We start from the raw sequence: 24,377 nt of genomic DNA, 5'->3' as shown, positions 1-24,377 counted from the left end.
TGTACCTATTCTCCAGAAGTGGCTAGAATCTCAGTCTTTCCATGTATTCTGCCTGTTTTTGCTTTCCAACCCCACTAATCTCCACAGCGCCATGTAATGTGGGTTTATGCTCCCAGAGCAGATTTCCTGAGGTGGGTGTTTAGCAGTTCTGTGCTTCTACTCCCTCCCCACTCCATTTTTCTTCTTCCTGCCAGTGAGCTGGGATGGGAAGAGGGCTTGGGTTCTGATGGCTCATGGCTTTTGCTACTTTACCCTTTTTCAGTGATATCTTCTCTTTTCCCAGATGTAGGCCATGTGTTGCAATCTTCTTTCCAGTTGCTCTTTCAGGATTAGTTGTATTTTCTGTATTTTTGTGTTATATGTGGTTTTGGGAGGAGGTTTCTGCCACACTTACCATGCTGCCATCTTTTTTCACCCACTAGTGTATTTTGTAGTTCAGGTTATTATATTCAACTCCATGATTTCTACTGGTACTTTTTTATGTTTTCCAAGATCTGTGTTCATTCATTGTTCTCCCCACTTTGGTGAGCATCATTATGACCATTACTTTTACCTCTTTATCAGATTAATTACTTCTCATTGTTTCATTAGGGTTTTTTTTTTTCTCCTGCAGTTCTATCTTGTTCTTTCATTTGAAACATATTCCTGTTTCTTCATTTTGCTTAATTCTGTGTTGGTTTCTATATAGTAGATGAAACCAATACTTCTCTCAGTGTTGAAGGATGGCCTCATGTAGGAGATGAACCTTGTCATTACACCCTGCCTCAGATCAATTTTCTCGATTTTCTCTCAAACCTTTGGGCCTGCCCAAGCAGCCTAGTATATTTTTAACAAATCGAAGGAGATGAGGATGTGTCAAGGCCTACCAGAGGAGCTCAGCACCTAGACTCAGGCTGACTAGAAGCCAGATCCTCCGGCATTAGGTTTTTAAAGTATGGAAATATATAAAGCCCTGTGGGACCACAACATAACCCCTCTAGCTAGTAGAACCAAACAATCTCGAAGTGTCTCTTAGGTGGCAGTCACAACAATCCAGGCTACAAACAAGTGTACAAGCTCCTTTCCAGGTAAACCAGAGTATGGCAAAAGGAGGGCATGAAGATGGTGCCCACCAGTCTCTGTCCCTGGATAATATTCCAGCAGGCTCCAAGTTGTATCTGTTAAATTAGATGCCTGCCCCTTAGGATGACACTTTAATAGAAGCAGGTGGGCCTCCTTCACTTTAAGTCCATCATAATTAGCAAACTCTAAGCTGAGCCCTGGGGTAGGTGAGTCCAAGTGCAAAAGCCCTTTAAGAATAGTTTCTTAGATCACTTCAGTCTTGTGGTCTTGGGACCCAAGCCCCATTAGTTTTACAAAGTTAGTTTTGTGGGCTTTTGTCTCAATTACCTATCTTAAAAGTTGGGATACCCAATGTGGGGTTCAAATACATTGCACCACAGGGAGAAGCTAGAGGTTTTGAGTTCCCTCCCAGATGTGCATTGCTGTGCCAGGAATAGGGGTTATGATGAAATGGTGTCCAAGCCTCTCCTACCTGCTTTCTCCTTTGCCCAAGGGTTAGTTCTCACTCAGCCAGATTTTTTTTTTTAAAGAAAAAATTGTTCCATATGTAGCTACAGACTCAATATGTCCATGTGAGGAAATGAGCTTAAGATCTTCCTATGTTACCATCTTGAACTGGAACCTCAATAATTTCTTAACACCATCAAATATCCAGTGTTCATATAGTCCCAATTGTTTCACAAATATTCTTTTTCACAAGTTTGTCAAGTCGGGATTCAAATAAAGTCCACCTACTGCAACACATTGTTAGAGCTCTTAAATCTCTTTTAATCAGTATATTTCCCCTGTTTTTACTTTTAATAGTTATGCATTCATTTTTATATGTATTTAGCACATATCACATGTATGACTTCATAGCCTTACTGCTTAAAATAGGGCTAAAGTAGGTATATATATACTTTAAAAAAATTAGTTAAAGAAAAAATATTAAGCAAATAATAGTTGATACATGTGAAAAATTATCAATATGGTTACTAACAGAGACTATAAAATACCACTTTAGAAATACTATCATTATATTTTAAAAAGCCATTTCTAAACAATAAATCTGAAAATACCTACTTTTACAAAGGTCAAGGAAAAGTTCCTCAATTCCTTTGTTCTGTTTGGCTGAAGTATGATAGTGTTTTGCTCCCACAGAATCTGCATACCTTAAAAAAAAAGTAACACCAGAGATGTATTTAATAGTATATCTGTTATCTGAATATTTTTTATAGTAGCTACTAATCTACCCAGGTTTAGTGAAATTAAGATTATACAGCCATTTAACATCACTATGCATTGAACCAAATTTTAAATAAGAACACAAGTATAACAAGACTTAAAATTTTTATAAGCTAATCTGGAACTCAAACAGTTTAGAAGTTTTAATGACTCACTGACTATTTGATGATACTTTTCTTTTGCATCACTCTTTTATTTTTTACTAAAAAACGAAAAGTGAGAGTAGAGTATCTTTAAATGTTGCCCAAAGTCCAGAAATTACCAATATAAACATGCTTCACTGAATATAGTAGTTCAATCTATACTAAAGTTTGAGAAAACCTAAGTGGTAAAGCAAACTGTGTAATGAGGAAGACTTCTCTACCAGGGAGTGACTGGTGGGAGAAGGGTAGGGAATAACACTTACGATTCTGCTTCTTGAATGGAAACGTGTCTCTCCTTTTCCAAATCTATTTTATTACCTAATTTGAAAAAGTAAAAATGCCAATCTTTAACACTGATTTACTTTTATAATGAAATCAGGCCAATTTTGAATATACAATTGCCATTTTAATCACCTGGAAAAACAATACAAATCCCAGCAGGCTTCTAAATGTCCTACAACTATAAAGTTAACCCCTATGACATAAGGATAACCATGACCATCAAAACGAAGGCCTCAACCTCCCTCAAATAGTTCATTTAATATACCTCCTATAGCTGCATTGTCAGAGAAAAAAACTGTTCCAAAAAGACAGGCACTATCCTTTGATATAGGTATAATGGGGACTAAGATTTGCTAGGGGTTTACTAGGGAACCTAGGGATAAACCTATGGATCTTAGCCAATGGTCTCCAGTCAACTTACAGTCAGTCAATAATTAAGCAAGGCTACTTTACTGTTCACAAAAATATATTAGGCTAAGAAAGGGGGTATTATGATTAGCATGTATAATGTGGGGGGTGGGGGAAAGGGGAGGGCTGTGTAACACAGAGAAGACAAGTAGTGAGTCTACAACATCTTACTACGCTGATGGACAGTGACTGTAATGGGGTGGGGGGGGGGGCACCTGATGAAGGGGAGAGCCTAGTTAACATAATGTTCTTCATGTAATTGTAGATTACAAATTGTAGATTAACAAAATTTTAAAAAATAAAAATAAATAAATAAAAGAGTTTGTTGTAAAGCAGAAAAAATATATATATTTAGGCTAGGCTCTTGTATCCTAAGAGTATTTTGGTTTCCTGGATGATGTGAACTGGTTAAAGATAGCACTAAACTGTATGACTTTTTAAGCACTTTTCAAGCACAGGGGAGGAAACTGTACTGTTTGTTTTAAAAATATGAGAACTTTATACATATCATGCAGATTTAAAATTACTGAAAATAAGTTTAGCTCTCCTTAACAATGGAACCAAATGGAGATTACGCTCAAACGCCCCCAGAACAAAAGTGAAGAAACTTCAAAATACAGAGTCCTTATTAAATGCAGGGTAGAGATTAAGGTGAACTAGCTGGACACTTGTACAAGAGTGCTAAGGGTAATGGAAATATAGGAAAGGCAGATAAATACCCTAAGGAAGGACACTTGAAACAAATATTTTCATTTCTTCTATTCTGACCTATGGGGGGAAAAAAGGACACCTTGTAAATAAGGTCATTTTTTTCTTGGGACCTTAGAGAGTCTAGAAGACAATTTCTAATGAAGCATTGAAGCAAGCAACTAAAAAAAAAATGCAATGCTTAGAACTGAGAAGTATAAGCCCCGAGGTTCTGTATATGGAGGACCTCAAATAATCTGAGCACCTAACTATGAGCAGCTGCAAGCAACTATCTGACAGGCAGCCTAACGGTAAGAGGGAGGGAAGTGGAATATATATACTAAAGCTCTGTAGGTACCAATAAATTCAGTAATGAATTCCTGCTTCTTTGAACAGTTATCTGTCTACCTCAGCAAGGATAACATTAGTTCTGATTTCCTACACTTTACTTTGTCAATAAAATTTCTAATTTGCTAAATATTACAGCCATTATATCAAATAGTCACCAGAGGAAAAACAAGTTGGTTTATGTTACAAAGAATGCAAAAAGCACCATCTAGTGGCCAGTGGCTCCAACAGAGTAACATGATTCTACCTCTAAAAAGGTAAAACAGGAGCCTCCTGTAGTTAGCAAGATTTTTGTTCTAATAACTAAGCACTTATGAGTTGTTTTTCTAAATATTTTATGCTGTTTTTTTCAAATACCACCAGAATTATCAATGTCTATTTTTTTTTAAATGAGGACAGGTAGACAATCACCTTACTGCTTCAAGTGAATACTTAGAAGAAATTATTCAGGCACTGCTTTATTATTTAATATTTTAAACTTAACTTTAATAAATCCAGTTATCATTAAAATAGCTAATAACCTAATTATTATTTTTAAAGTAAATTTTTAATCCCTCTGTTAAATAACTATTTCTTTGAACAATCAGTGTTCATAATAGACAGTGCAGACTAAATTACCTATTCATGACTGAATCTCTCCAAAGCACAAAACTTTTTCAGTTCTCATATTCTTTTAAAGCAAGACACCTAAAGGATTAAGGCTTTGAGGCTCATTAACTGTTTCAATACTACTGTGCATCTACACAGGGAACTTTCAATAGGCTTCAAAGACAACCATCTTCATGGAAGTACCTACTTAAAAGTATACAGGTTAGAAAAAAACTGCCCGATGCTGTTGGAGAAGGAGAGGAAAAGGCACTCTGCTAGTAACTGTAAAAACATTATCTTCTTTAAAAATAATATTTGAATTAAGAACATGGAAGGGATATACTCATTGCTAAGGACAGATGGCCTAATAGCAATAAAGAGCTAGAATCATATTTTACTTAGACTGAATGGTAAGTTATCTAGGGGAAAGAAGCTTTCCAGGATTTTAAATCTGATAAAACTGGTTTTTATGTCCTGGCTAACTTCGTAAGTGTAGATTTGGGGCAAATTACTTAACCTCTCTGTCTCAGTTCATACAAATGTAGCTAACAAACTTCACAGGGTTGATGTCAAAATATGATATATGTCAAAGGCCTAGGATATAGTACCTGCTCAATAAAGATATTACTAATATCAGCCATATTCATCACAGTGAATGATCAAATGGAAAAATCAGTATTGTTAGGAGGGAATTAGAACCCATGACAGGTAACACACTTCTTACCATCATCCTGCTGGCTTCATCTAGCTAATGTTGTTAATCCAACACTCTTGGAAATCTTCCCTGAACCCCCACCCCTTCCAAATACAGTTAGGTTTGCATCTGTGCTATTACAGTACTCTGTACTTTCCCCTTCATAACATTTATTGTAACATAAAATAGCTTGTTTTTCTCTCTCCCCCTGTATATTAAGTTCTGGGAAGACAAGGATCATACCTATTTTGTTTACTTATTCATTACACTATTCCTAAAGTCCGGTACATAGCAAGCAATATATAGCGTTGGTTAAGGATATGGGCTTGAAGTAAAAGACCTGAGTTAAAATCCCAGGTCTGCCTCTAATTAGATACATACTTGAAAAGTATCAAGCTCTTTAAGTCCATTTTCTCATGTGTGAAAAGGAAATGGCAACAATACTTTCTTGCAATGTTGTCAAGGAGGCTTACATGACACTATAAATGTGTAATTTTTGGAACAGTATCTGGCACTCAATAAATGACAACTATTATTATAAACATGTTTAGCAAACATACAAATGTTAAGGACAGACTAGAAACAAAATACTATCAAACAGCAATCACAGCTCTGATCAATGGTGTTACTAAACCCCAGAGGGAAAAGTCTCTGCTAGTGTGTTTAGGCTTTTCTATTACTGGTTAATACACCATCAGTGGCTTACATAAGGACATAGAAGGTTCAAAACTCATTTACACATGAAAAAGCTAGATTATATATCAGACATTTAGACTCAGAAATATATAACAAGTTGAAATTCCTATACTCAGGTCTAAATATATAAGGACAAGATGGGAGAAGTCTGTCAAGAGCAATACTTACAAAAAAAGGAGTTTAGATTTTGTTCACTATATATAAAAGAGATACTAAGTTGACATGCTGCTAAAAAGTATGCAATTTGGGGCAATGCTGGTAAATGGATAGTATGAGGATTTTTAAAAAAGAGAGGCAATCATGTAAATATATACTGGCACACTGGCTCAAAAATGTTTGGATTCTAGTGTTCCTGTGTATGAAACACACTGATACACTGACATAAACCTAGGAAAAAATAATTCAGGATGATGACAATGTCTGGAAGTTAGGCCAAATGAAAAATATTTGAAGACCTAGAGAATATAAAATTTCAGTGAACTGTCAAAGAACAGTTCAGTTGTTTAAAGGGCTGTCTCATGTAAAGGGAAAGGAACAAATATTTGTCAAGTACTTCTTGATGCCAAGTATTTTCCAAATCATTATTTAATCTTCACCACAATCCTGTGAGGTAGCATTATTTTGAAGTTAGTAATAAAACAGAGAGAATAAACGGTGAACTACTATAAAGAGTAGAATAAAAATCAATAGCTGAAAAAAATAATGCAAATTTCCATCAATAGCAAGAGGATAAACTGTGGGAACAGTGACAGAATAAAGTATTATACAGCAAATAGAAGAATATGGCTACAACTATATATAAGGACATGGAGGAATCTTGCAAACAAAATGAAAAGCCAAAAAAACAGACACAAGGAGTTCATACTACATGTATGATTCCCTTTGGATAAAATTCAAAACAAAACTAGTCCATGCATTAAAAAGTCATGATAGTGTTTGGGCTGGGAGGTGGTGAAGGGAGGGCAGTGGGGTTGTGTGGGGATGAGATAGCAGCACAGGTGGGACTTCTAAGGTACTGACTAAACAGACCTATTAACTTTATGAAGTTTTCATTTTGTGATAAATGGCCTCACAAATTCTCCCAATTCTGAATTACACCTAAAATTCTGTGTCATACTTGCCAGTAGAAAAGAGAGCTTTTTATACTTTATATCAATCATTAGCAAACATTATATAACATTAAATGAAGATTGTCTGACCCTACTTGAGGCAGTAAGCTACCAGATCCAATATTCCTAAACCTTCTTATAATATGAACATGAAGAATATAGAGTTTAAATGAATAACTCATAAGCTCATTTCCCAGCTAACTCTTCTTATATAACCCAGTTAATGTTATTTTGTAACCTCTGTCAAGTAACAAGCTCTTGAGGTTTCTTTGACTTTCAGAAAGTCATTTCTTTCTCTCTTCTGAGAGAACCAGCATCCCAATAATTATTATAATCTTCAGTCATTCACCTACTGTGTTAAGTCCACTCCTAGTAAGTCCTACATTCCAGACAAGGCCAGGCCAAACTCCCCAACAATTAGCTGCAGCTTTGGCCCTGAACTCCTATGTGGTCTACCACTTGAGTGTTCTGAGCTGAAAATATTCCCACCACCTAGCCTAACATCTGGCATCTAGTTTAAGCATGCAGATCATCTCCTTGACCTCTTCCCCCAGACTTGCACCCTGATCTGGAACTAATCTAATGGTGACAAAATACAAGAAATGTTAACTCAAGTTTAAAAAAACAAATTCTTAAGGCTAAACACAGAATTTGCCCACACGACCACTACATTCTATGCCCTCCACTAAAATCCCACTTTCTCCAAGGCTGTTTTTACTCTTATCAATCACACAGAAAGGATGAGAGAAAACAGCATGAGACTATTCATCATGAGGCTTAACAGCATAAGCATAGGAATCAGAATGACTTCAATTCAAACCCCATCTCTGATGCTGCCTGATATTGGGCAAGCTACTAAGTATCAGCTACATCTATAAAGCCCTCAATTATGAGGATTACATGAAATACTGTCTACTGAGTACATAGCACAATGTCTGGTATATGCTATTGCTCACTAATTATCTATTACATCACAGAAATAATAATCTAAAAGAAAAGGGAACCAAAGAGAAATTCCACAAGTCCAAGAGTGAGTTCTAGAGTTCCTTTATCTTACCCGTTAAGAATATTCCTCCACCTTAGTATCACCATCTACTTATATCTTTAAGTCAAATTTGTCCTTATTTGAAAAACATGTACAGTTAAATGTTTGGAACAAGAATACTAGTTTAAGTCATTAGTTTTAATTTTATTTTAAAGTAGTTCCTGAACTCTTTTCTTCCAAACAAAATATTACAGTGAAAAACTAAAGGTCAAATTAAAGCAAGGATGGGACTTGACACCTTACATGCTTATTTTATCTTCCCACGTGTTCCCCAAAGCAATCCTTGAATTACAGATGTTTGAATCTCCTGAAAGATCACCTCCAAATCTTATATTATTCTAAAACATTAAATATTAAAGTGCCATCCTTTTTTTCTCATATAACTTTAAAATGAGGATTGTTTATTCTTCTTTAATAAAGTATTAAGGAAATAAAGGACATTTTTGAAAAGTAATGATGCTTACCAACTATACACAAACAGATTTCATTTCCCAACATTTTCCGTAATTCTTTGACCCAGTTTTTTACCTGTATATACAAAAGAGTAAATATTAAAACAAACCTTATTACAGTGACTACCATTAAAACACCCCAAAATCTCAGCATTGTCAAAATATCTCAGAATTTTGTCTAATAGCCGGTGAATGATTCACTATAGGATCATCTGTTGTCAGATTACAGTGCAAACCACATATATACAAACATCCAATGGAAAGATTTCTCTCTATACCTGAATATGGGAATAGACAGAAGCAATGATAATTACAAATTTTCGTAAATCTTCCATAGATCTGAGCAAAGCTACCAATCATGGCAAAAGCATGTCAACTCCAGCCTCTGATCAGAGATGCTTACATAGAGTCACCTTGAACTTAAGTTCATTTTGAACACATGGGCTTAAAAGTCCTTTGTAACCCAACTGGTTCCAAAATAGAGGACATAGGAGCTTCTGCATTACACATGTAAAGGAAAAAAATGCATAAGGCCACACACAAAAAAAAAGAGTTAAAAAACCTGTCATCCTTCAGTATCTGACACGTTTTTTTCAACCTCGGCATTACTAATACTTGGGCTCAGATAATTCTTTGTCATGAGGGACTGTCCTGTGCAAAGCATGATGCTGAACAACATCCCTGGCCTTCTATGCCCTAAATACCAGTACCATCTTCCATGTGTGGCAAGCAGAGATGTCTCCAGACCCTGCCAGCCCCTGGTGGAGAACCAAAGGTGTATGATAACTTTAGTAACAAACAGATTCTTCAGTATGGATGAAGTATAGCAGTAGGCACAGTTGGGAGTAAATTGGAATTAAGTAAATTAGTCTATTAACACAGTTTTAAACATGTTGACTACAATAAAAAAGGATAAAGAACAAACTTGGATACCTCCTTTCATTTTTTGAAATGGAATTTAATCTGTATGGAATTAAACCACACAGAACTTATACACCTTCCTTAAAAAAGTACATACATATCTATAAATTATAAAAATTACATTAGGTATGTAGTAAGCACCTATTGGGTATCTGGTCCTACAGTACAAATGTAATAGTTCCACAGTCCTACTTTCTACAAGAATACAGAGGAACTGCTTTAATAAACCCAAAATCTTTATAAAAGCAAAGGTGATCATATCACCACCTTACCTTCATAATAGAGCTGAACCATAATTTTCTCAGTACAGCCGAAGCATTTTGTTTCATTTACATAAGTGTATATGAAGCTCACAGAGAAGCATTTAACTTCCATCCCTAGTTGATTTCACATAAGAAAACTTTTGACTGTACTGGTATAAAACATACATCCTCATCACTTCAAAGGAAACATGCCAGAATCCAATTATGTATTACTGTACTTCCTGTACATACAGTATCAGAACCTACTAAATCTAACCAATTTTTAAAAGAATTTGTCATTCTACTGCACTCAAATCTCCCTCTGCAGACATCCTATTCATTACCTCATACGTTCTGTGGTTAGTTAAAAATGGTCACAAATTCTTTGCCAATACTCGTAACAAGAGGTAATCTATTTCCCCTCCCTTTGAATCTGGGCAAGCCCTGTAATTTGCTTTGACCAAGAGAATGTGGCAGAAGTAATGTTATGCCACTTTGAGACCTAAGCCTCACAAAGGCCTGGAAGCTTCACTCTTGGGATTCAGTTGTCATGTAAGCAGCTTAGGCTAGAATATGGAATAATGAGAGAGCATGTGGAGAGAGTACAGGAGGATGAGACACTAGATGGAGTGAGAAGCCATACGGAGGAGAACCAGGCCTTCTTGGATGGTCCTGGCCTGGCCAAATTCCCAGTTCAATGTAGCTGCATGAGGTAACTCCACTGACAAAACACAGAGCAGAGGACGAGCCTGGTCAACCCACAGAATCATGAAAAATAATAAATTGGTTTTAAGCCACCAAATTTTGGGGATTTTATTATGCAGCAAGAGATAACAGGTCCCTTTTCAACTTAAAAGACACAATCTTCTCTTCATCAATATAATACTTAAACCATTTTTTTTTTAATGACAAACGATAGGAAGGGAAAACAGCAGTTAGTAGCAAGTGCAAAACACCTTTTCAAAATACCATTAAATCTGCAAGCTACCTATCCTTTCATTTCTCTATTCCTTGGACTAAATTTCTTCAAATGACACTAATAATTCAAGGGCAACCTTGTACATCTGCTTCATCAGTGAAATACTGGGAAATAAATGAAAAGAAAAAAACTAAAAAGGCAAGCAATTTTAGTAAGAACAAACCTGTAATTCAAGACAAGAAAAGTTTCTGCTTTGGAAATTAACCCTTTTAGTTACATACCCCTGACAAACATATTCCAAAACAGGCTTTCAGAGGAAAGTCAAACAAGTGATTAGTCACCATGCTGACTGTGATGAGAATTAAGAAGTAAATTTAATAGTAACTCATTTTTGGTCACAAACAACTTCAAAAATCCTACATATATGGTATAAAAAGAGGGGTAGGGAAAAAATGGAGAAGTTTTAAAATAAACACTACCTAGACTGTCCTTCTAAAATTTATATTATATCCTCCAGGACATGTAGTCATTAATTTTTGTTCCTCCTTTTCCTCTTCACAATTACGGAGTCCACACAGTCATACCTATAAGTTTTCAGGTGCTCAGTGTGTACAGAACCAAAGAAATGGATGTTGACTTTTCCAAAAGCCCCTATATCTTTCTGAAGCTTTACTTCAAATTATTCCCCTTTCCTAATATCTGAGAAAGCCATGTAATAAACTATTAAAAACTCTGATATTCATATTGCTAATATGAATTAAATAGTTCACTAAAAAATGAGTGGTCGGAGGATGCAGCAAGAGGGTGGCCATCTGCAAACCAAAATGAGTGGTCACCATTTATGCACAAACTATACTTCACTTTTAAAACCCACACTCATCACCTTACTAAACAAAGGCATGTTAATGGAGACTTGAAAAATCAGTGTTGTTCTTCTAAATTATCTACCCATAAATAAATACAATACCTTCTGAAAAGAGTCTTCATCTGTTATATCATAAACTAAAATAGCTCCATTTGAATCTCTGTAGTAAATTGGACCCAATGCATGGAATCTCTCTTGGCCTGCTGTATCCTAAATAAGGCAACAAATATTTATTAGATAAGAAGAAAAAAATATATCTGCTATTGCAAATACAGTGAACTTTTGAATAATTGGAAAGTGAGGCATGAAGTTACAGATAATCCCAAAACACTGTTAGAAGAAACAAAACAGGTTACAAAATTTTTTCCAAATCATTATAATCAATACTTAATGTTTTACTGTTATACAAAGGTTTCTTCTCCCCTCCCAGCCCTTCCCCGACCTCAGCAATCTTCCCACCCCTACTAAAAAAGTGGTTTAGTTGCCAGAGGGTCAGAATGGCCAAAATGGATTTATAAGCCAGGTATAGGCTTTGCCCTAAATTTGCATTCCCCACAGAGGAAGTAGACAAGGACACAGCATGCAACAGGCCCATTTGCCAACAGGTGCAGTCCTCTACTGCATTACCCTTGCCTACTCTTTACTAGCCACTCCCTTGGAAGGCTGGAACATGTAGACAAAGGAGAAAAGGCCAAGCAGGCTGAGAAAGGCCTCCCTGAGCTTTCTCTGATGTGGAATCCCTCTAAGTGGACTCTTTACCAGCTGAAAAATAATGATAGCAATATTCATGTATAAAACTGTATAACTAGATTTCCAAAAAAAAAAAACGGTTATTAAAAAAAGTTCTGGTTAACCTTCAGTTAACTTAAAAAAAAAAAAAAATCCAGAAATTCAAATTCCTATTCCTTGAGTCATAGTGTTATTAGAATACCAAGAACAGGTAAAGGTCTTCACTCAGTTGTTGACTTACCCATATAGCAAGGTTTACTCTCTTCCCACCAATATTTAACTTCTTTGTTAAGAATGATGCCTAAGAAAAGAGAGATACACATTAAACAATGTTTCATATAAATAATGTTTCTTATCCTAAAAACTATAGATGAATGAATTGTCTCAATATGAAACTCAAGTTACCTGGGAGAAAAAGCAAGCACTGAATTTTTATTAATGACCAAACATTGTTTTTAGTGAAGATACAGCATTATTTATATTCTAATATAAGATGTTTTGTTTTATGAACACAAATTATGAAAAATACAAAAAAATGGTAATTAGATACTTTTTCTGTTTCTTCCCCATAAAAACTTTTCCTACAGCACTTAATTTGATGCTATCTTACCTACTTATTATAGAAAGAGCCTAAGAGATTTCTAAGATGAAATAAAATAAATATTTCCTGGCATTTACTTAAATGAATATCAATATTATTTGAACTGTTCCTGAAATTACCTTATAATTCAATTATTTAACTTATATCTAACAATGGTCCTAAGTACTACTGTCCTAGAAATGAAATTAAATGGTTGCAGCCTTCAAGGAGCTTATAGTCTATTGTAGAAATAAAAATGTAAGGGAAATTACAGTACTATGTGATTACTCTTAAAATGGAGGATCTTGCCAAGTATACTATGAGGGAAGTGCTGAGAAATTAAATGTAAAGCCTGCCTGGATGAGTCAAAGAAGGCTTCAGAGAGAAGGTAATAAGCTCCCCTTTAGGAGTAGCAGGGGGTGTTTCCTGACAGATGGGTGAAGCCACTGAAGCCTGTAACACATGACCCCCACCCCATGGGCAATTCCAAGTTGGTATGGTAAATACCAGAGATGAGACAACAAAGATAGGCAAAGACTGAGGGGGAAAAAAAGTCCTAGAAATCCATGTCTAGACATATGGACCTGTGGGTCTTAATAAAACCTGTTTTAAGACATTAGACATTTTTTTTAAGTACACTATAGTCAAGTATGTTTGGGAAATGCTGCAAATTGTTCGGTATCCCCTTTGTACATTTGCAATGCACCTTAGCACACTCAGAATCCGCCAAAAGGAAGGCCAACTAATTGCGTTTATCAAGCATTTCCCAAACTCATTTATTTTTCCCTAAAGAAATACCTAGTTAATCCTAGGGAACAAGTGTTAAGAAATAACACTACTGACAATGGGTAATCACTGAAGGGTTGCTAAGTAGGGAAGTATTCAACTTATATTTCAAGAAAATGACTCTGGGATAGGAGAGACTGGACAGGAAAGTACAGACTAGACGAGGAGGAGAAATTGGACTGGAATGTACAGAACTGGACCAGGAGGGTATTATAAAGTTGGAGAGAAAAAGGGGCCTGACCTAAATCCATGAAGACATAAAAGAGAGAACAGAATGAAGAGTAATTAAAGAGGAAATGTAATCAGAATGAGAAGTCAGCTGGCATGTTTAAAAAGGAGAAACGAGCCAAGTTCCAAGCTCTGCAAAGAGTTACATTTAGGCATACCTAAATAGAAAAGAGTGCAGAGAAGGAAGGTAAAACAGGTGAAAGGCAAGGATGAAAGAGAAGTAACCTCAATTTCAGGAAGGACTTTCTGCTATATGCACAAGTATTATTGGAACTAAAAAAGGTCAATAGGTTTAGTGATTAAGGAATGCACAGAGACAAAGCAGAGCTGAGATCATACCCAGGACTGCCTGTCTTCAAGGCCAGAGCTATACAATTCAAGATATTTTACTAAACAAAACAACAATTTTAGGAAAGGGTATAAAATAAATTAAATGGCAAAATAACAAAAGAAGTAACTTGGAAAATCAGAAGACCTAATATATGTTTTGACAATAAATGAGATTATACTACTTCTCCCACTCACAGCATGGAGCTATAAGAATGCAAACTTCGAAGCAAAACTTTGGATCTGAATCTCATTTGCCATTTATGAGTTGTGTAATTCCTTTGAACTCAACCATCTTCCTGGCTTCAATATCAATGCTGTTAAGGAAACTCAAAATAAGAAGCCTATCCAAATATTTAATGGATAGATTACTTTAACTGCCTCTCTTCTTTCAAACATAGGTAAAACTAAACAGATCTTCCCTCTAAAATTTGCTTTCCACTCTAACTTTATATTTTGAACATATTCTCCAAGTCACTGAGGTTTGTAATCTTAGAAATATCATCATTGAATATTCTTCCTCCCCTGTTATTCCACATTCCCAAAAAACCTACCAAGTCTTGTTTTCATATTTCCTCTGAAGTTCTATGACCACCAGTCATATATTCAGTTATAATATAAATACCTTTAGTCTCACCTCATACTCTTGTCTACATGACAAATTATCTTCCCATAGCCTCCATGACTTAAAAAAAATCTTGTAACTCATAGAAAAGTTCTCTAATAAACACCATTTTTAATAAGTATGTTTGAACTACATCCCTGCTGGCAGCTAATGCCATAATAACCTTTCTAACATGAGTTTTGGGTAGATTTCTCAGCAAAGGGGAATAAATTAAAGCTGATAAAACTTCTTTGTTTTTCTATCATCCCCTCTGAAACATCACCACGCTCCCATGGTGAGTTTAAGGGATGGTATTAAGTTTCTCCTAGGGAACCATGGATGTCAAATCAATTTTATGGGAAGTGTGCTCATCACACACTGATTATAAGAAGAAGAAAAAAAAACATAAAATGTCCTAAGTGTCCACCAATAGGCAATTTTTTAAAAATACACATAGTCTATCCAGATAGCGGAACACTACACTTTCATTTTTACTACCATTGCTAATATTTGCTAACAGTTATTGAATGCTTACTTTCCACTAAGTACTGTACAAAGCACTTTTTACAAAATCATTCATAAGCTTCTCCTTTATAAAAGTTAGGGAGCCCTAACCTACAAATAAAAATCTCAAAGTCAGTTTGTGACCAAGGACCTTCACAATTTGTCCATATTTACTTTCCTAAAATAGCTTCCAGTACTTCTCTAACTCCCCAACTTATATGGCCTATATACATATAAGAATGCTTCCAATTCTGGTTGCTTTCACAAAATTTCCCTCTAATTTGAGCCTATTCTTTATGTTCTATCTGAATGACATCTATCCAAGTCCAGCGCATGGCCTATGCTCTCCTTCCATGAATTTTAAGCTTTCATATCACCCATTCTGAATTCCTCCATCCTGAAGAATTTTAGGGAACCTGATTAATAAAATACAGCATATACTGTCTTACATTTATCTTCGCATGGATGTGAATCTTCTGTTAACTAGATTACATATTTTTATTGCACTGTGAAAGTGGCAGTATTTTCATAGGTTTTCAATATTAACTTATTTAATTCTCATAATACTCTGGAAGCTACATATAATTAATATCCAAATATTATAGATGTGGAAACTGAGACACAGGAAGACTAAGTATCTCGCCAAAGCTCATCAAGTAAGTGACAGAGTGGGATTTATATCCAAGCAATCTGGCTCCAGCCACAACTCATAACCACTATGCTATGGCACCTCCCAGACGGGGATCTAAGCTAACACTTCTTCTCTTGTGGAAGGAACGGCAGGGGCCCCGGTGCTGCCCAAAGACAACACGCGCTTGTTTTTGTAGAAAAACACACCTACAATGTGTCTGTGTAAACCAATGCAGGTAAAACTCAATTTATGTAAGAGATGTGCTCCTCAAAATTTCCTTATGAACCAAACTATTTTTTTCTATTTTCTTTTTTATGTGTATTTAAACCAAGTTATTTTAACTCAGTATTTGATGCACAGAAAAGGACCCCCACTAAATCTTTTTTTTCCTCCTTCATAATGAAAAAATTAAGTCTCACTCTATGGAAAGATTCCTTCTGTAATATAAAGCATCTCATATGTACATAAATCCTAAGTTTTTAATATATTATAGATATTTTCTTAAAGAACAAATATCAGCATTTTAAAAAACAATTAACACTGGAAGATTTTATGTAACACTAAGACAGCAGCAAACACTCAAAAGGCTGAAATTTGTATTACTTTTAACCACTCCTATGAGACACACTTAATTTGCCTAGGCTACTGAAACACCACTTCTGGTTACAATACCTAGTCTAGGTCAGTGGTTTAAATTGTTGCATGGCATGGGAGAGGGAAGTGATCATGGACTTTGAGAATTATAATGAAAGCTCTGAACTCACTCACTTCCAAGAAAAATGCTAATATGCACATACCAAAAACAATTTTCCCAAAGTACTTATAAATCCTGGTAAAATCTCAGTGAAGAACTAGCAGTCTAGAAAGGGTAGGGGAAAATGGCATTAAACAATATCAGTTCAAAAGGTTCTAGGAATATAGAAAGAAAAAAATAGTACATTCTTTGCACCAAGCACTGTGCCTGGGCTGTCTCTTGTAAGCTTTGTAACAACCCTGTGAAGCAGGTAAATAGCTCTGTGTTACAGCTATGAACATGAGATTTAAAGAAATACAGTGACTCAGCCAAGGTAAGACAACTCAGACTGGTACTACAGTAGATGGAAGCCTGTCTTAACAGCACAGTGCATTTTCCATCACACAAAGCTGCCTATTCTAGAACACACACTCTTAACTTGGCACTCCTTCACCTGGACACTAAGTGCTCCTGGACACCAACTCATCTCTAAAAATATTCTCAGAGTACACACATAGTAATGAGGATCAAAGTAATTGTACATTCCCGACCTTACTCTTCCAAACCCTGAATTACAGCATCACTACTTTTAATTCCAATTATTTCATCTTCCAAAGATTAGTGCTATCAACAAAATCAACAAATTTATTAGCTCAGGCTGATATTTGTTGTTTGCACCTGATGTTTATTTATGCAACATATTAGACAAAATCAGAGTAATTTTTTAAATCTCTGTAAAAAAAAGGATTATAGGAGAGAAACAATAGTAAACAAATTATGTCTGCAAGTCTTTTCATAACTTGCTTTATTAATTTGGGGGGAGTTTTTTGGTGTTATTAACGAGATCACTTGCTGTGTTGCTAACCACTGACAAAACAACAAAGGAACTGAACTGTGGGCAAATACTATCTTTTAAATCCAAAAGACTTTCATTACTGTGTGTGTGTGTGTGTGTGTGTGTATGTGTGTAAGCAGTGACATTATTTTGCTACAGTCGCTAACATTGTTTCAGGCTTAAGTATTTGAAGTATCTATTACTACTTCCAGACTTACCACATGAAAGAATTCAGGCAGCTAATTTATAAAATAAATTATCTTTAGCATGGCAATAACAAATTAGCTATTAGAAAACCAAGCTGTATTGCTACAATGGCAATCATATTAACATAAACTGTTACATATACAAATGTAAAGGTTAACATGTTATACACCTTAAATTTACTCAATGTTATATGTCAAATATATTTTAACCACACATATACAAAATAAAAAGAAAGAAAGGAAACTAAGCTGTGTGTGTGAATACATCAACATTTCTTGCCCTCAGTTTCTACAAAGAGGGATTATAATCAGTTTAGAAATCAAGTAAATATTTTTGAGAGTCAAAAAGTGCCTTCTAAGGAGTAACTCAAAACACAAAAAGCAGAAAATGCCAAATACAGAATACTCAGAAATTCAAAGCCACAATTCAGAAAAACTCCTTTCTTAAATAAAGCAAAAATCCCCATTCTTCCATAGCCCACATGTATCTAGTAGTATCTGGGGGGTGGGTGAGGGGAAGACTTCAACTATTTTATTTTATAAAGATACTGTATGAAATGGCTGAATGAACACTGATGTGGCTTCCAGAACTACTTACAAGGTATTTAAGGCATTCAAAACATTAATATTATAAATAAGGAAACCAAGATTCCTAGACCAGAGACTATGATGCTAACCATAAAACCGACTGCTAGAACCTGAATGCCAAGTGTTGCTCAGGAGGCTAAGGTTAATGGGGAAAAAAAAAAATTAAAAGGTAGTATCCTTAAGAAAAAATAGTATATCATTATTATTTGTGGGACCTGGGAAATTTAATCCAAGTCTTAATTTAATTCCCTCATCTCCCAAACTGTCAGGATACTATCTGCCCAGACAACCTTCCAGCACTGCTTTGATAATCAAGACAGGCACCTACCCTAGACTTCAGGAGGCAGACAGGTGGAATCCCAGTTAGAATTTTAACAGGGAAGATGACTGATGGCTTTAATTATAAAAATTTTTATAACATGTTTTATAGACAAGATGAAAGTGATGGGGGGGTGGGCGAGCCAAGGTGAAGACTCAATAATGTTGAAACCACAACGTTGTTCATGTGAAATCTCCATAAGATTGTATATCAATGATACTTTAATTTTAAAAAAAGAATAAAGTCAAGAAAGCTCACTGACAGTTACAGTACCTTACTAGACTTTATATTCCCTGGCTAGCACAATATTTGAGATATAACATGTATGAAACAAACAATTCTTGAATTTAATTGCTTAGGCACAGCAATATAGCCTTAATAAATTCCAGAGAAGAGGAATTTAATTGCTTAGTTTCAGCAGTATTGCATTAATAAATTCTAGAGAAAAAACAGTAACTCTCTCTCCCCACCAATTGTCCTTCTTGTCTCTGTCAAGTTTATCAAAGCTCCAAATAAGGCAGAAATCACAAAAGAGACCTTGGGAACTCTGTGTAAGATCAAGTTTCCAGGGTCAGGTAAAGAATCTTTAGTTTTCAGAGAGCTCACCTACAAGATTAGTTCAGAAATAGACCAGTAATGCAAGAGAAGCTCTGCAAAAAAGGAGCAGTACTGAAACACTAAAGCACGGCAATGTCACAATTTTCAAATAAGAAATCAATTTCCAGAAATGTCCATCCCAGCCAAAACTCTAGAATGGGTAATAAACAAATATATATGTATGTTTGTGTGTATGTATTTTTATAGGTTATATATATATACACATATATATAATCTCTAAAATGTGGTGATCCTTCAGAGACAACATGGTTCTCAAAATAACTCATGTTATATTATTCCCATTATCTTTCTGACTGGGTTACCATGAAAAAAAACAAATTAAGCACCAATCTACCTTTCAACAGCAAACGTTTATTAAACAAATATGTGCCTGGCACTGTGCTAGGAGGTTTACATATAATGGCTCTCTAACCACAATAAAATCCAATGAATAAGAATAATTTTATAGATAAAGAGCCAGCTTACAAACATTTGAATAACCTACCAAGATCATGATGGCTACGAGACAGGAGCCAAATTCAAACCCAAGTCTAATTTCAAAGTTGTGTTACCTTTTTACCATACCATATGGCCTCCTAATGCAGAAACACAGTGCTGCAAGCAGGTGATAAAGTATCTCACGATATTCCCTGTGGGCAAGATTGATGTAGCTAGGACAAAAAAGCCAGGAGGCCTGTAATGCTGAAGTAACTATTTTCATTAAAGGCTTTGTGTCTACTAGGTAGTACCCCATAGCGGTCAGTGTTAAGCTGTTTTTTGCTCCATTATCATAAATATGCACAACACTCCATTAATAACTGTTTGTCACTCAAGGGGAAGGTGGACTGTGGCCCATACACAGTCTAAAAACATCTCCACCCTAAGGTTCTGCACATCTAAAGAAAAATATATCTCTGGTCATGCATCACTGGACTATAGTCAGACTTGGGACTATCTTGGCCCCATCTCTCAATGTCCTTCAAAGTCTTTAACAGCCTGTCGAGAACATTGAAGACATTCTTACCAAATCTTCAGGGACAAAATTAAAATAAGCAACTAATTCAGAAAATAAAGACCGATTCTTATTCTTCCATGCATGCCCAGGACCCAACCAAATGCCTGACCCATAAGAGCCCAATCAGTGTTCTTGAATTACAAAATCAAATTTTAAGAGGTCATTAACAGGCTTTAATCCCTGGAGCAAGCCTATCAAAGCCAATTTAATGGGTCAAATACATTAAAGAAAAAAAACAAAATCAAAGAAAAAAGAACCTGAGGCATGTAACAACTTTTTTTTTTTAAGCAAGTAAGATTAAGATAGCAAGCCTAATATTAATCAATATGACAGCTGCCCCAAAGGCTCACAGAATCTTTTCTACTTCAGTGTTAGAAAAGGATTCTCAATATAGGAGGGGATAGTCTGCACTTCTTTGCTCAGTTAAAACCACACCTGGAATCATTTCTACAGCTCAAGGCATCACACTTTAAGCAAGGAGGACAATGACTAAATGCTGACTATCTAAAAGAGATGTCAAAATAGTAAAACTATTTACAATAATGTCATAGGAGATTTAGTTAAAGTAACTAGATCTGTTTACCCAAGAAATGATAAGACTCAAGGTGATGTGATAGCCATCTTCAACTACCAGAAAGGATGTCATGTGTGACCAAGATTCAGAGAACAGAACTAGAACTGGGAACTGTAAGAAACAGATCTTAGAAACTACTGGAAAAACACACAAAAATGCATTGGAAACTAGACCTGTCCAAAAATGAAACAGGCCACCTCACAACACTGAGTTTTCCAGTTTCTGTATCAGTCCATCTTACCTCCTTACTTACGTTCAAACAAAAGTGGACAATCACTTGACTGAACTATTAAACAAAGGATTGAAACAGTAAATCATAAACTATTTTAGAGTCCCCTCAGTCTTGCAATTCTTTGAAGTACAAATACAAGAGAATATACTTTGCAAAACATATTTTACAAAGATAGGTAGTGGGTAGTTTTGTGGACGAGAAAAAAGAGGAACTCTTCCTCCAGTGTTTTCTGATACTACTGCATGATCTCCTCTGGATCTTAAAAGGATACAAGGTTGTGTTTTATGGGTCCTAAAGAAGTCGAATTTCTCTGAAAAAAATTTAAATGAGATGAAATTACATCTAAGAGATCAGATATGGTGTTTCCAACGGTATGCAGCAAAATTCTCAATTCTGTAATAGAATTCAGATACTCTGTGATGATTTAATAAATATTAAAATCAGGACTGCTATGCTTTTGATACTGAAGATCTATAGTAACTTCATCCTCCCCTGCACACACTGCAGTGATTTCTCTCAGATATTTAAAAATCTTTAGCCGGCTCTTAGCTTCAAGAATATTTTTGAAATGTATAATGAAAGTATAGTTTTTTACATTAAAGGGCTAAATTATCTTTTTAAAAAATTAAGAGCTCAATTACAATGGTCTCCCTTTATTCCTAGATCTGGGGCACAAAGGAAACCACTAAAAGGGTAGTTTACCAAAATCCAGAGGCAGTGTGACTTAACTGCTCAAAATCAGAAGTGAGATCAGGGTTCATATCTCAGCTTAGGCACCATGACCTGTGTCAGTATGACAGCCAGCAAATTACTCAACATAACCAAGCTGGTTTCCTTACCTATAAAAGGGGGCTAATAAAACTATCCACATCACAGGCTATTAGAATTAAATGACAGAATTAAAATAGTAAGAACTCACTGAATGTTGGCCATTGTTACTACTTTACCTAAATGAATTTCTAAATTCCAAATGATCATAGGTATTTACTCTGCCAATTTTCTTGATCTTAGCAACACTCAATAACAAATTACCAAAATTATGTATGTGTAAGTGCTCTTGTACAAGAGTGTTAAAAAAAAAAAGATTCCTGACATTTACTTTTTCAGATATTATGTTTTACATAGGAGTAAAAATAAAACATGGAATCAGAGCATCTTTGTTAATTCTAGACTCAATAGTTTAATAATAGCATCAAATATCAAATGACACAGTAATTAGAAGACTGCATTCTAGTTAGGTGTCCATGTTCTTAGACACGACACAAGTACTAATTAAAATGTATTGTGCAATTTGGAGCAGTAATAAAAAAGATGGACACCTTACACCAGCCAGGTCCTTAGTAGGCACTACTACTAAGAAACTAGGTACTATTATTATGATGCCCACTTTAACAGATGAAGAAACTTAGGCAGAGACAGGTTAATTAACCTGCCAAAGACCACAGTTAATTAAATGGATGGAGGTGGGATATGAATCTAGACAATCAGGCTCAAAAGTCCACTAAACCACAGACTCTTGACTAAACTCATCAAGTCAGACTAGTTGGATATTTTTCTAGTATGGACAGATTTCTTTGGGAGAGGAGGCAGACTACAACTGTTATCAAAGCTGGTTTCACTCTCAGTGAGTACATTTTAACACTTTACCAACTAATCACAATGTAACTGCCGAAGAAAGTCGGCCCTATGTAACAGGAAAAGAAAATAAATAGCTGAGGCAGCTAAGCTGTTAGTTTGGGAACCAACTGTTAGCCAGTATTCACATGACGTTTTCATGCGAACATGGGTCGACCAAACTCGAATAATCTGACTGACCCGCCAGTCAGTTCCACGCAGGCAGCAATGAAACTGCGTGGCCCACACCACACAGGGTCATTTCAAAAACCCTCCAGAGATGCCTGTTTTGCCAATCATCACGTTACTCCAAGACAGGACAAAATGGAACTTGCATAAACACTTAGTCATCAGTAAGCGCTTAAGTTACAAATCACCTAGTTCGCAAAATCAAATCCGGAGCTAAATTCCCAATTCCAAAAGAAAGAAAAGGGCTGACATTTGGTAACCATTGGGTGAAGGCACCTAGGGCCCAAGCGTTAGCGAATCGAACGGGGAAAACTAGCCAACTGACGGGGACGCCACGACCTGCGCAGCCAGCCACACGGGGGGAACACTGGGGACTTTTCAGGGCCCTTCCACTCGCCTTCCCACAGCCTGTTCTCACGTTACAGGCTGCCCCGACCCTACGAGTCTCCAGAGCGGATTCGGAAAGGCAATCCGAAGGCGGAGGTGACAGGCCTGAGATTGGAGCCCAGATCCAGGGGACCTGGCAGCGAAGTCCTCGCAGCCCCGCAGGGGGGAGGGAACCCGCGGCGCCGCCTTCCGCTCCCCGGGCCCGCACCTGCAGAGTGGTGATGTGCTTGTCGTTAAACTTGTTCTCGCAGTAGCGCAGCACGAGCGACGTCTTTCCCACGCAGCCTTCCCCCAGCAGCACCACCTTGAACGAGTACGCTCGGCCCGCTGCCGCCCCGCCGCCGCCGGTCGCAGCCATCCCGCTCGCCGGTCGCCCAAGCCCGGAGCCGCGTAAAGCTCCCCAAACGCCGCCGCAGAGCCTTCACAGCCGCGGCCGACGCAGGCCTCTCGGCACCGGCCCGCCCACCCTGGGCGCCGTCTCCACTCCCGCCTCGGGGTGAGACCTGGAGGGGCCAAGGGGAAGTCCGAGAACGAAGGGGCCCAGCCACCACGTCAGGCACCCGAGGTAAGGTGGAGAGACCTCCTTCTCCGCCTTCCTCTAATGGCGTCTCCTTCCTCCTACGTCACGTTCGGGTCACGTGAGCGCCGCGGCGTGGGCGGCCCCTGGGACGCGGCCCGGAGCGCCTGCCTGGGCGTGGGCGGGGCTTCACGGGCCTCTTCCCGGGCGGCGCCGGACAGGGCTGGAGCTCCTGCGGACAGAGCCGGGTTGCCAGCGGGCCACCACCACTCAGTAGTTGGTGGGAACCTGCGGCCAGAAGGAATGAGTAATTGAGGCCAGGCCAGCGTAGTGGAATGCCGAAATGCGGAACGTTGTGGTTTGCGCCCCAAAGAATGCTTGCAAAGCTAATTAATAACCTCTCAGACCCTGGGTCGCTGTAAGCCAAATCTGCCAAAATGCCCTTCAATCTCTTGACAGTATTTCCTGTGGGATCCCAAATCATAGCTATTGAACTT

The 24,377-nt window shown here is 36.9% G+C and overlaps 1 protein-coding gene across 1 annotated transcript in view; it reads right to left on the bottom strand.

The window, feature by feature from the left end:
* The window catches only part of RAB21 (RAB21, member RAS oncogene family), a 37,728-nt gene extending 13,734 nt beyond the window's left edge, over positions 1-23,994 (bottom strand). Inside the window, exons 1-6 of the mRNA XM_036930807.2 lie at positions 23,572-23,994; positions 12,656-12,715; positions 11,788-11,895; positions 8,751-8,814; positions 2,693-2,747; positions 2,125-2,213 (exon numbers count right to left, since the gene is read on the bottom strand). Coding sequence (XP_036786702.1) covers positions 2,125-2,213; positions 2,693-2,747; positions 8,751-8,814; positions 11,788-11,895; positions 12,656-12,715; positions 23,572-23,721 — 526 coding nt within the window. The 5' untranslated portion in view covers positions 23,722-23,994. The remainder of the gene's footprint in view (positions 1-2,124; positions 2,214-2,692; positions 2,748-8,750; positions 8,815-11,787; positions 11,896-12,655; positions 12,716-23,571) is intronic.
* Positions 23,995-24,377: the final 383 nt, after the last annotated feature.

The sequence above is a fragment of the Manis pentadactyla genome, chromosome 10 (assembly GCF_030020395.1).
Source record: "Manis pentadactyla isolate mManPen7 chromosome 10, mManPen7.hap1, whole genome shotgun sequence".
Taxonomy (NCBI): Eukaryota; Metazoa; Chordata; class Mammalia; order Pholidota; family Manidae; genus Manis; species Manis pentadactyla.
The sequence above is the reverse complement of the archived record's forward strand: the minus strand, read 5'-3'. Positions and strand labels throughout refer to the sequence as shown.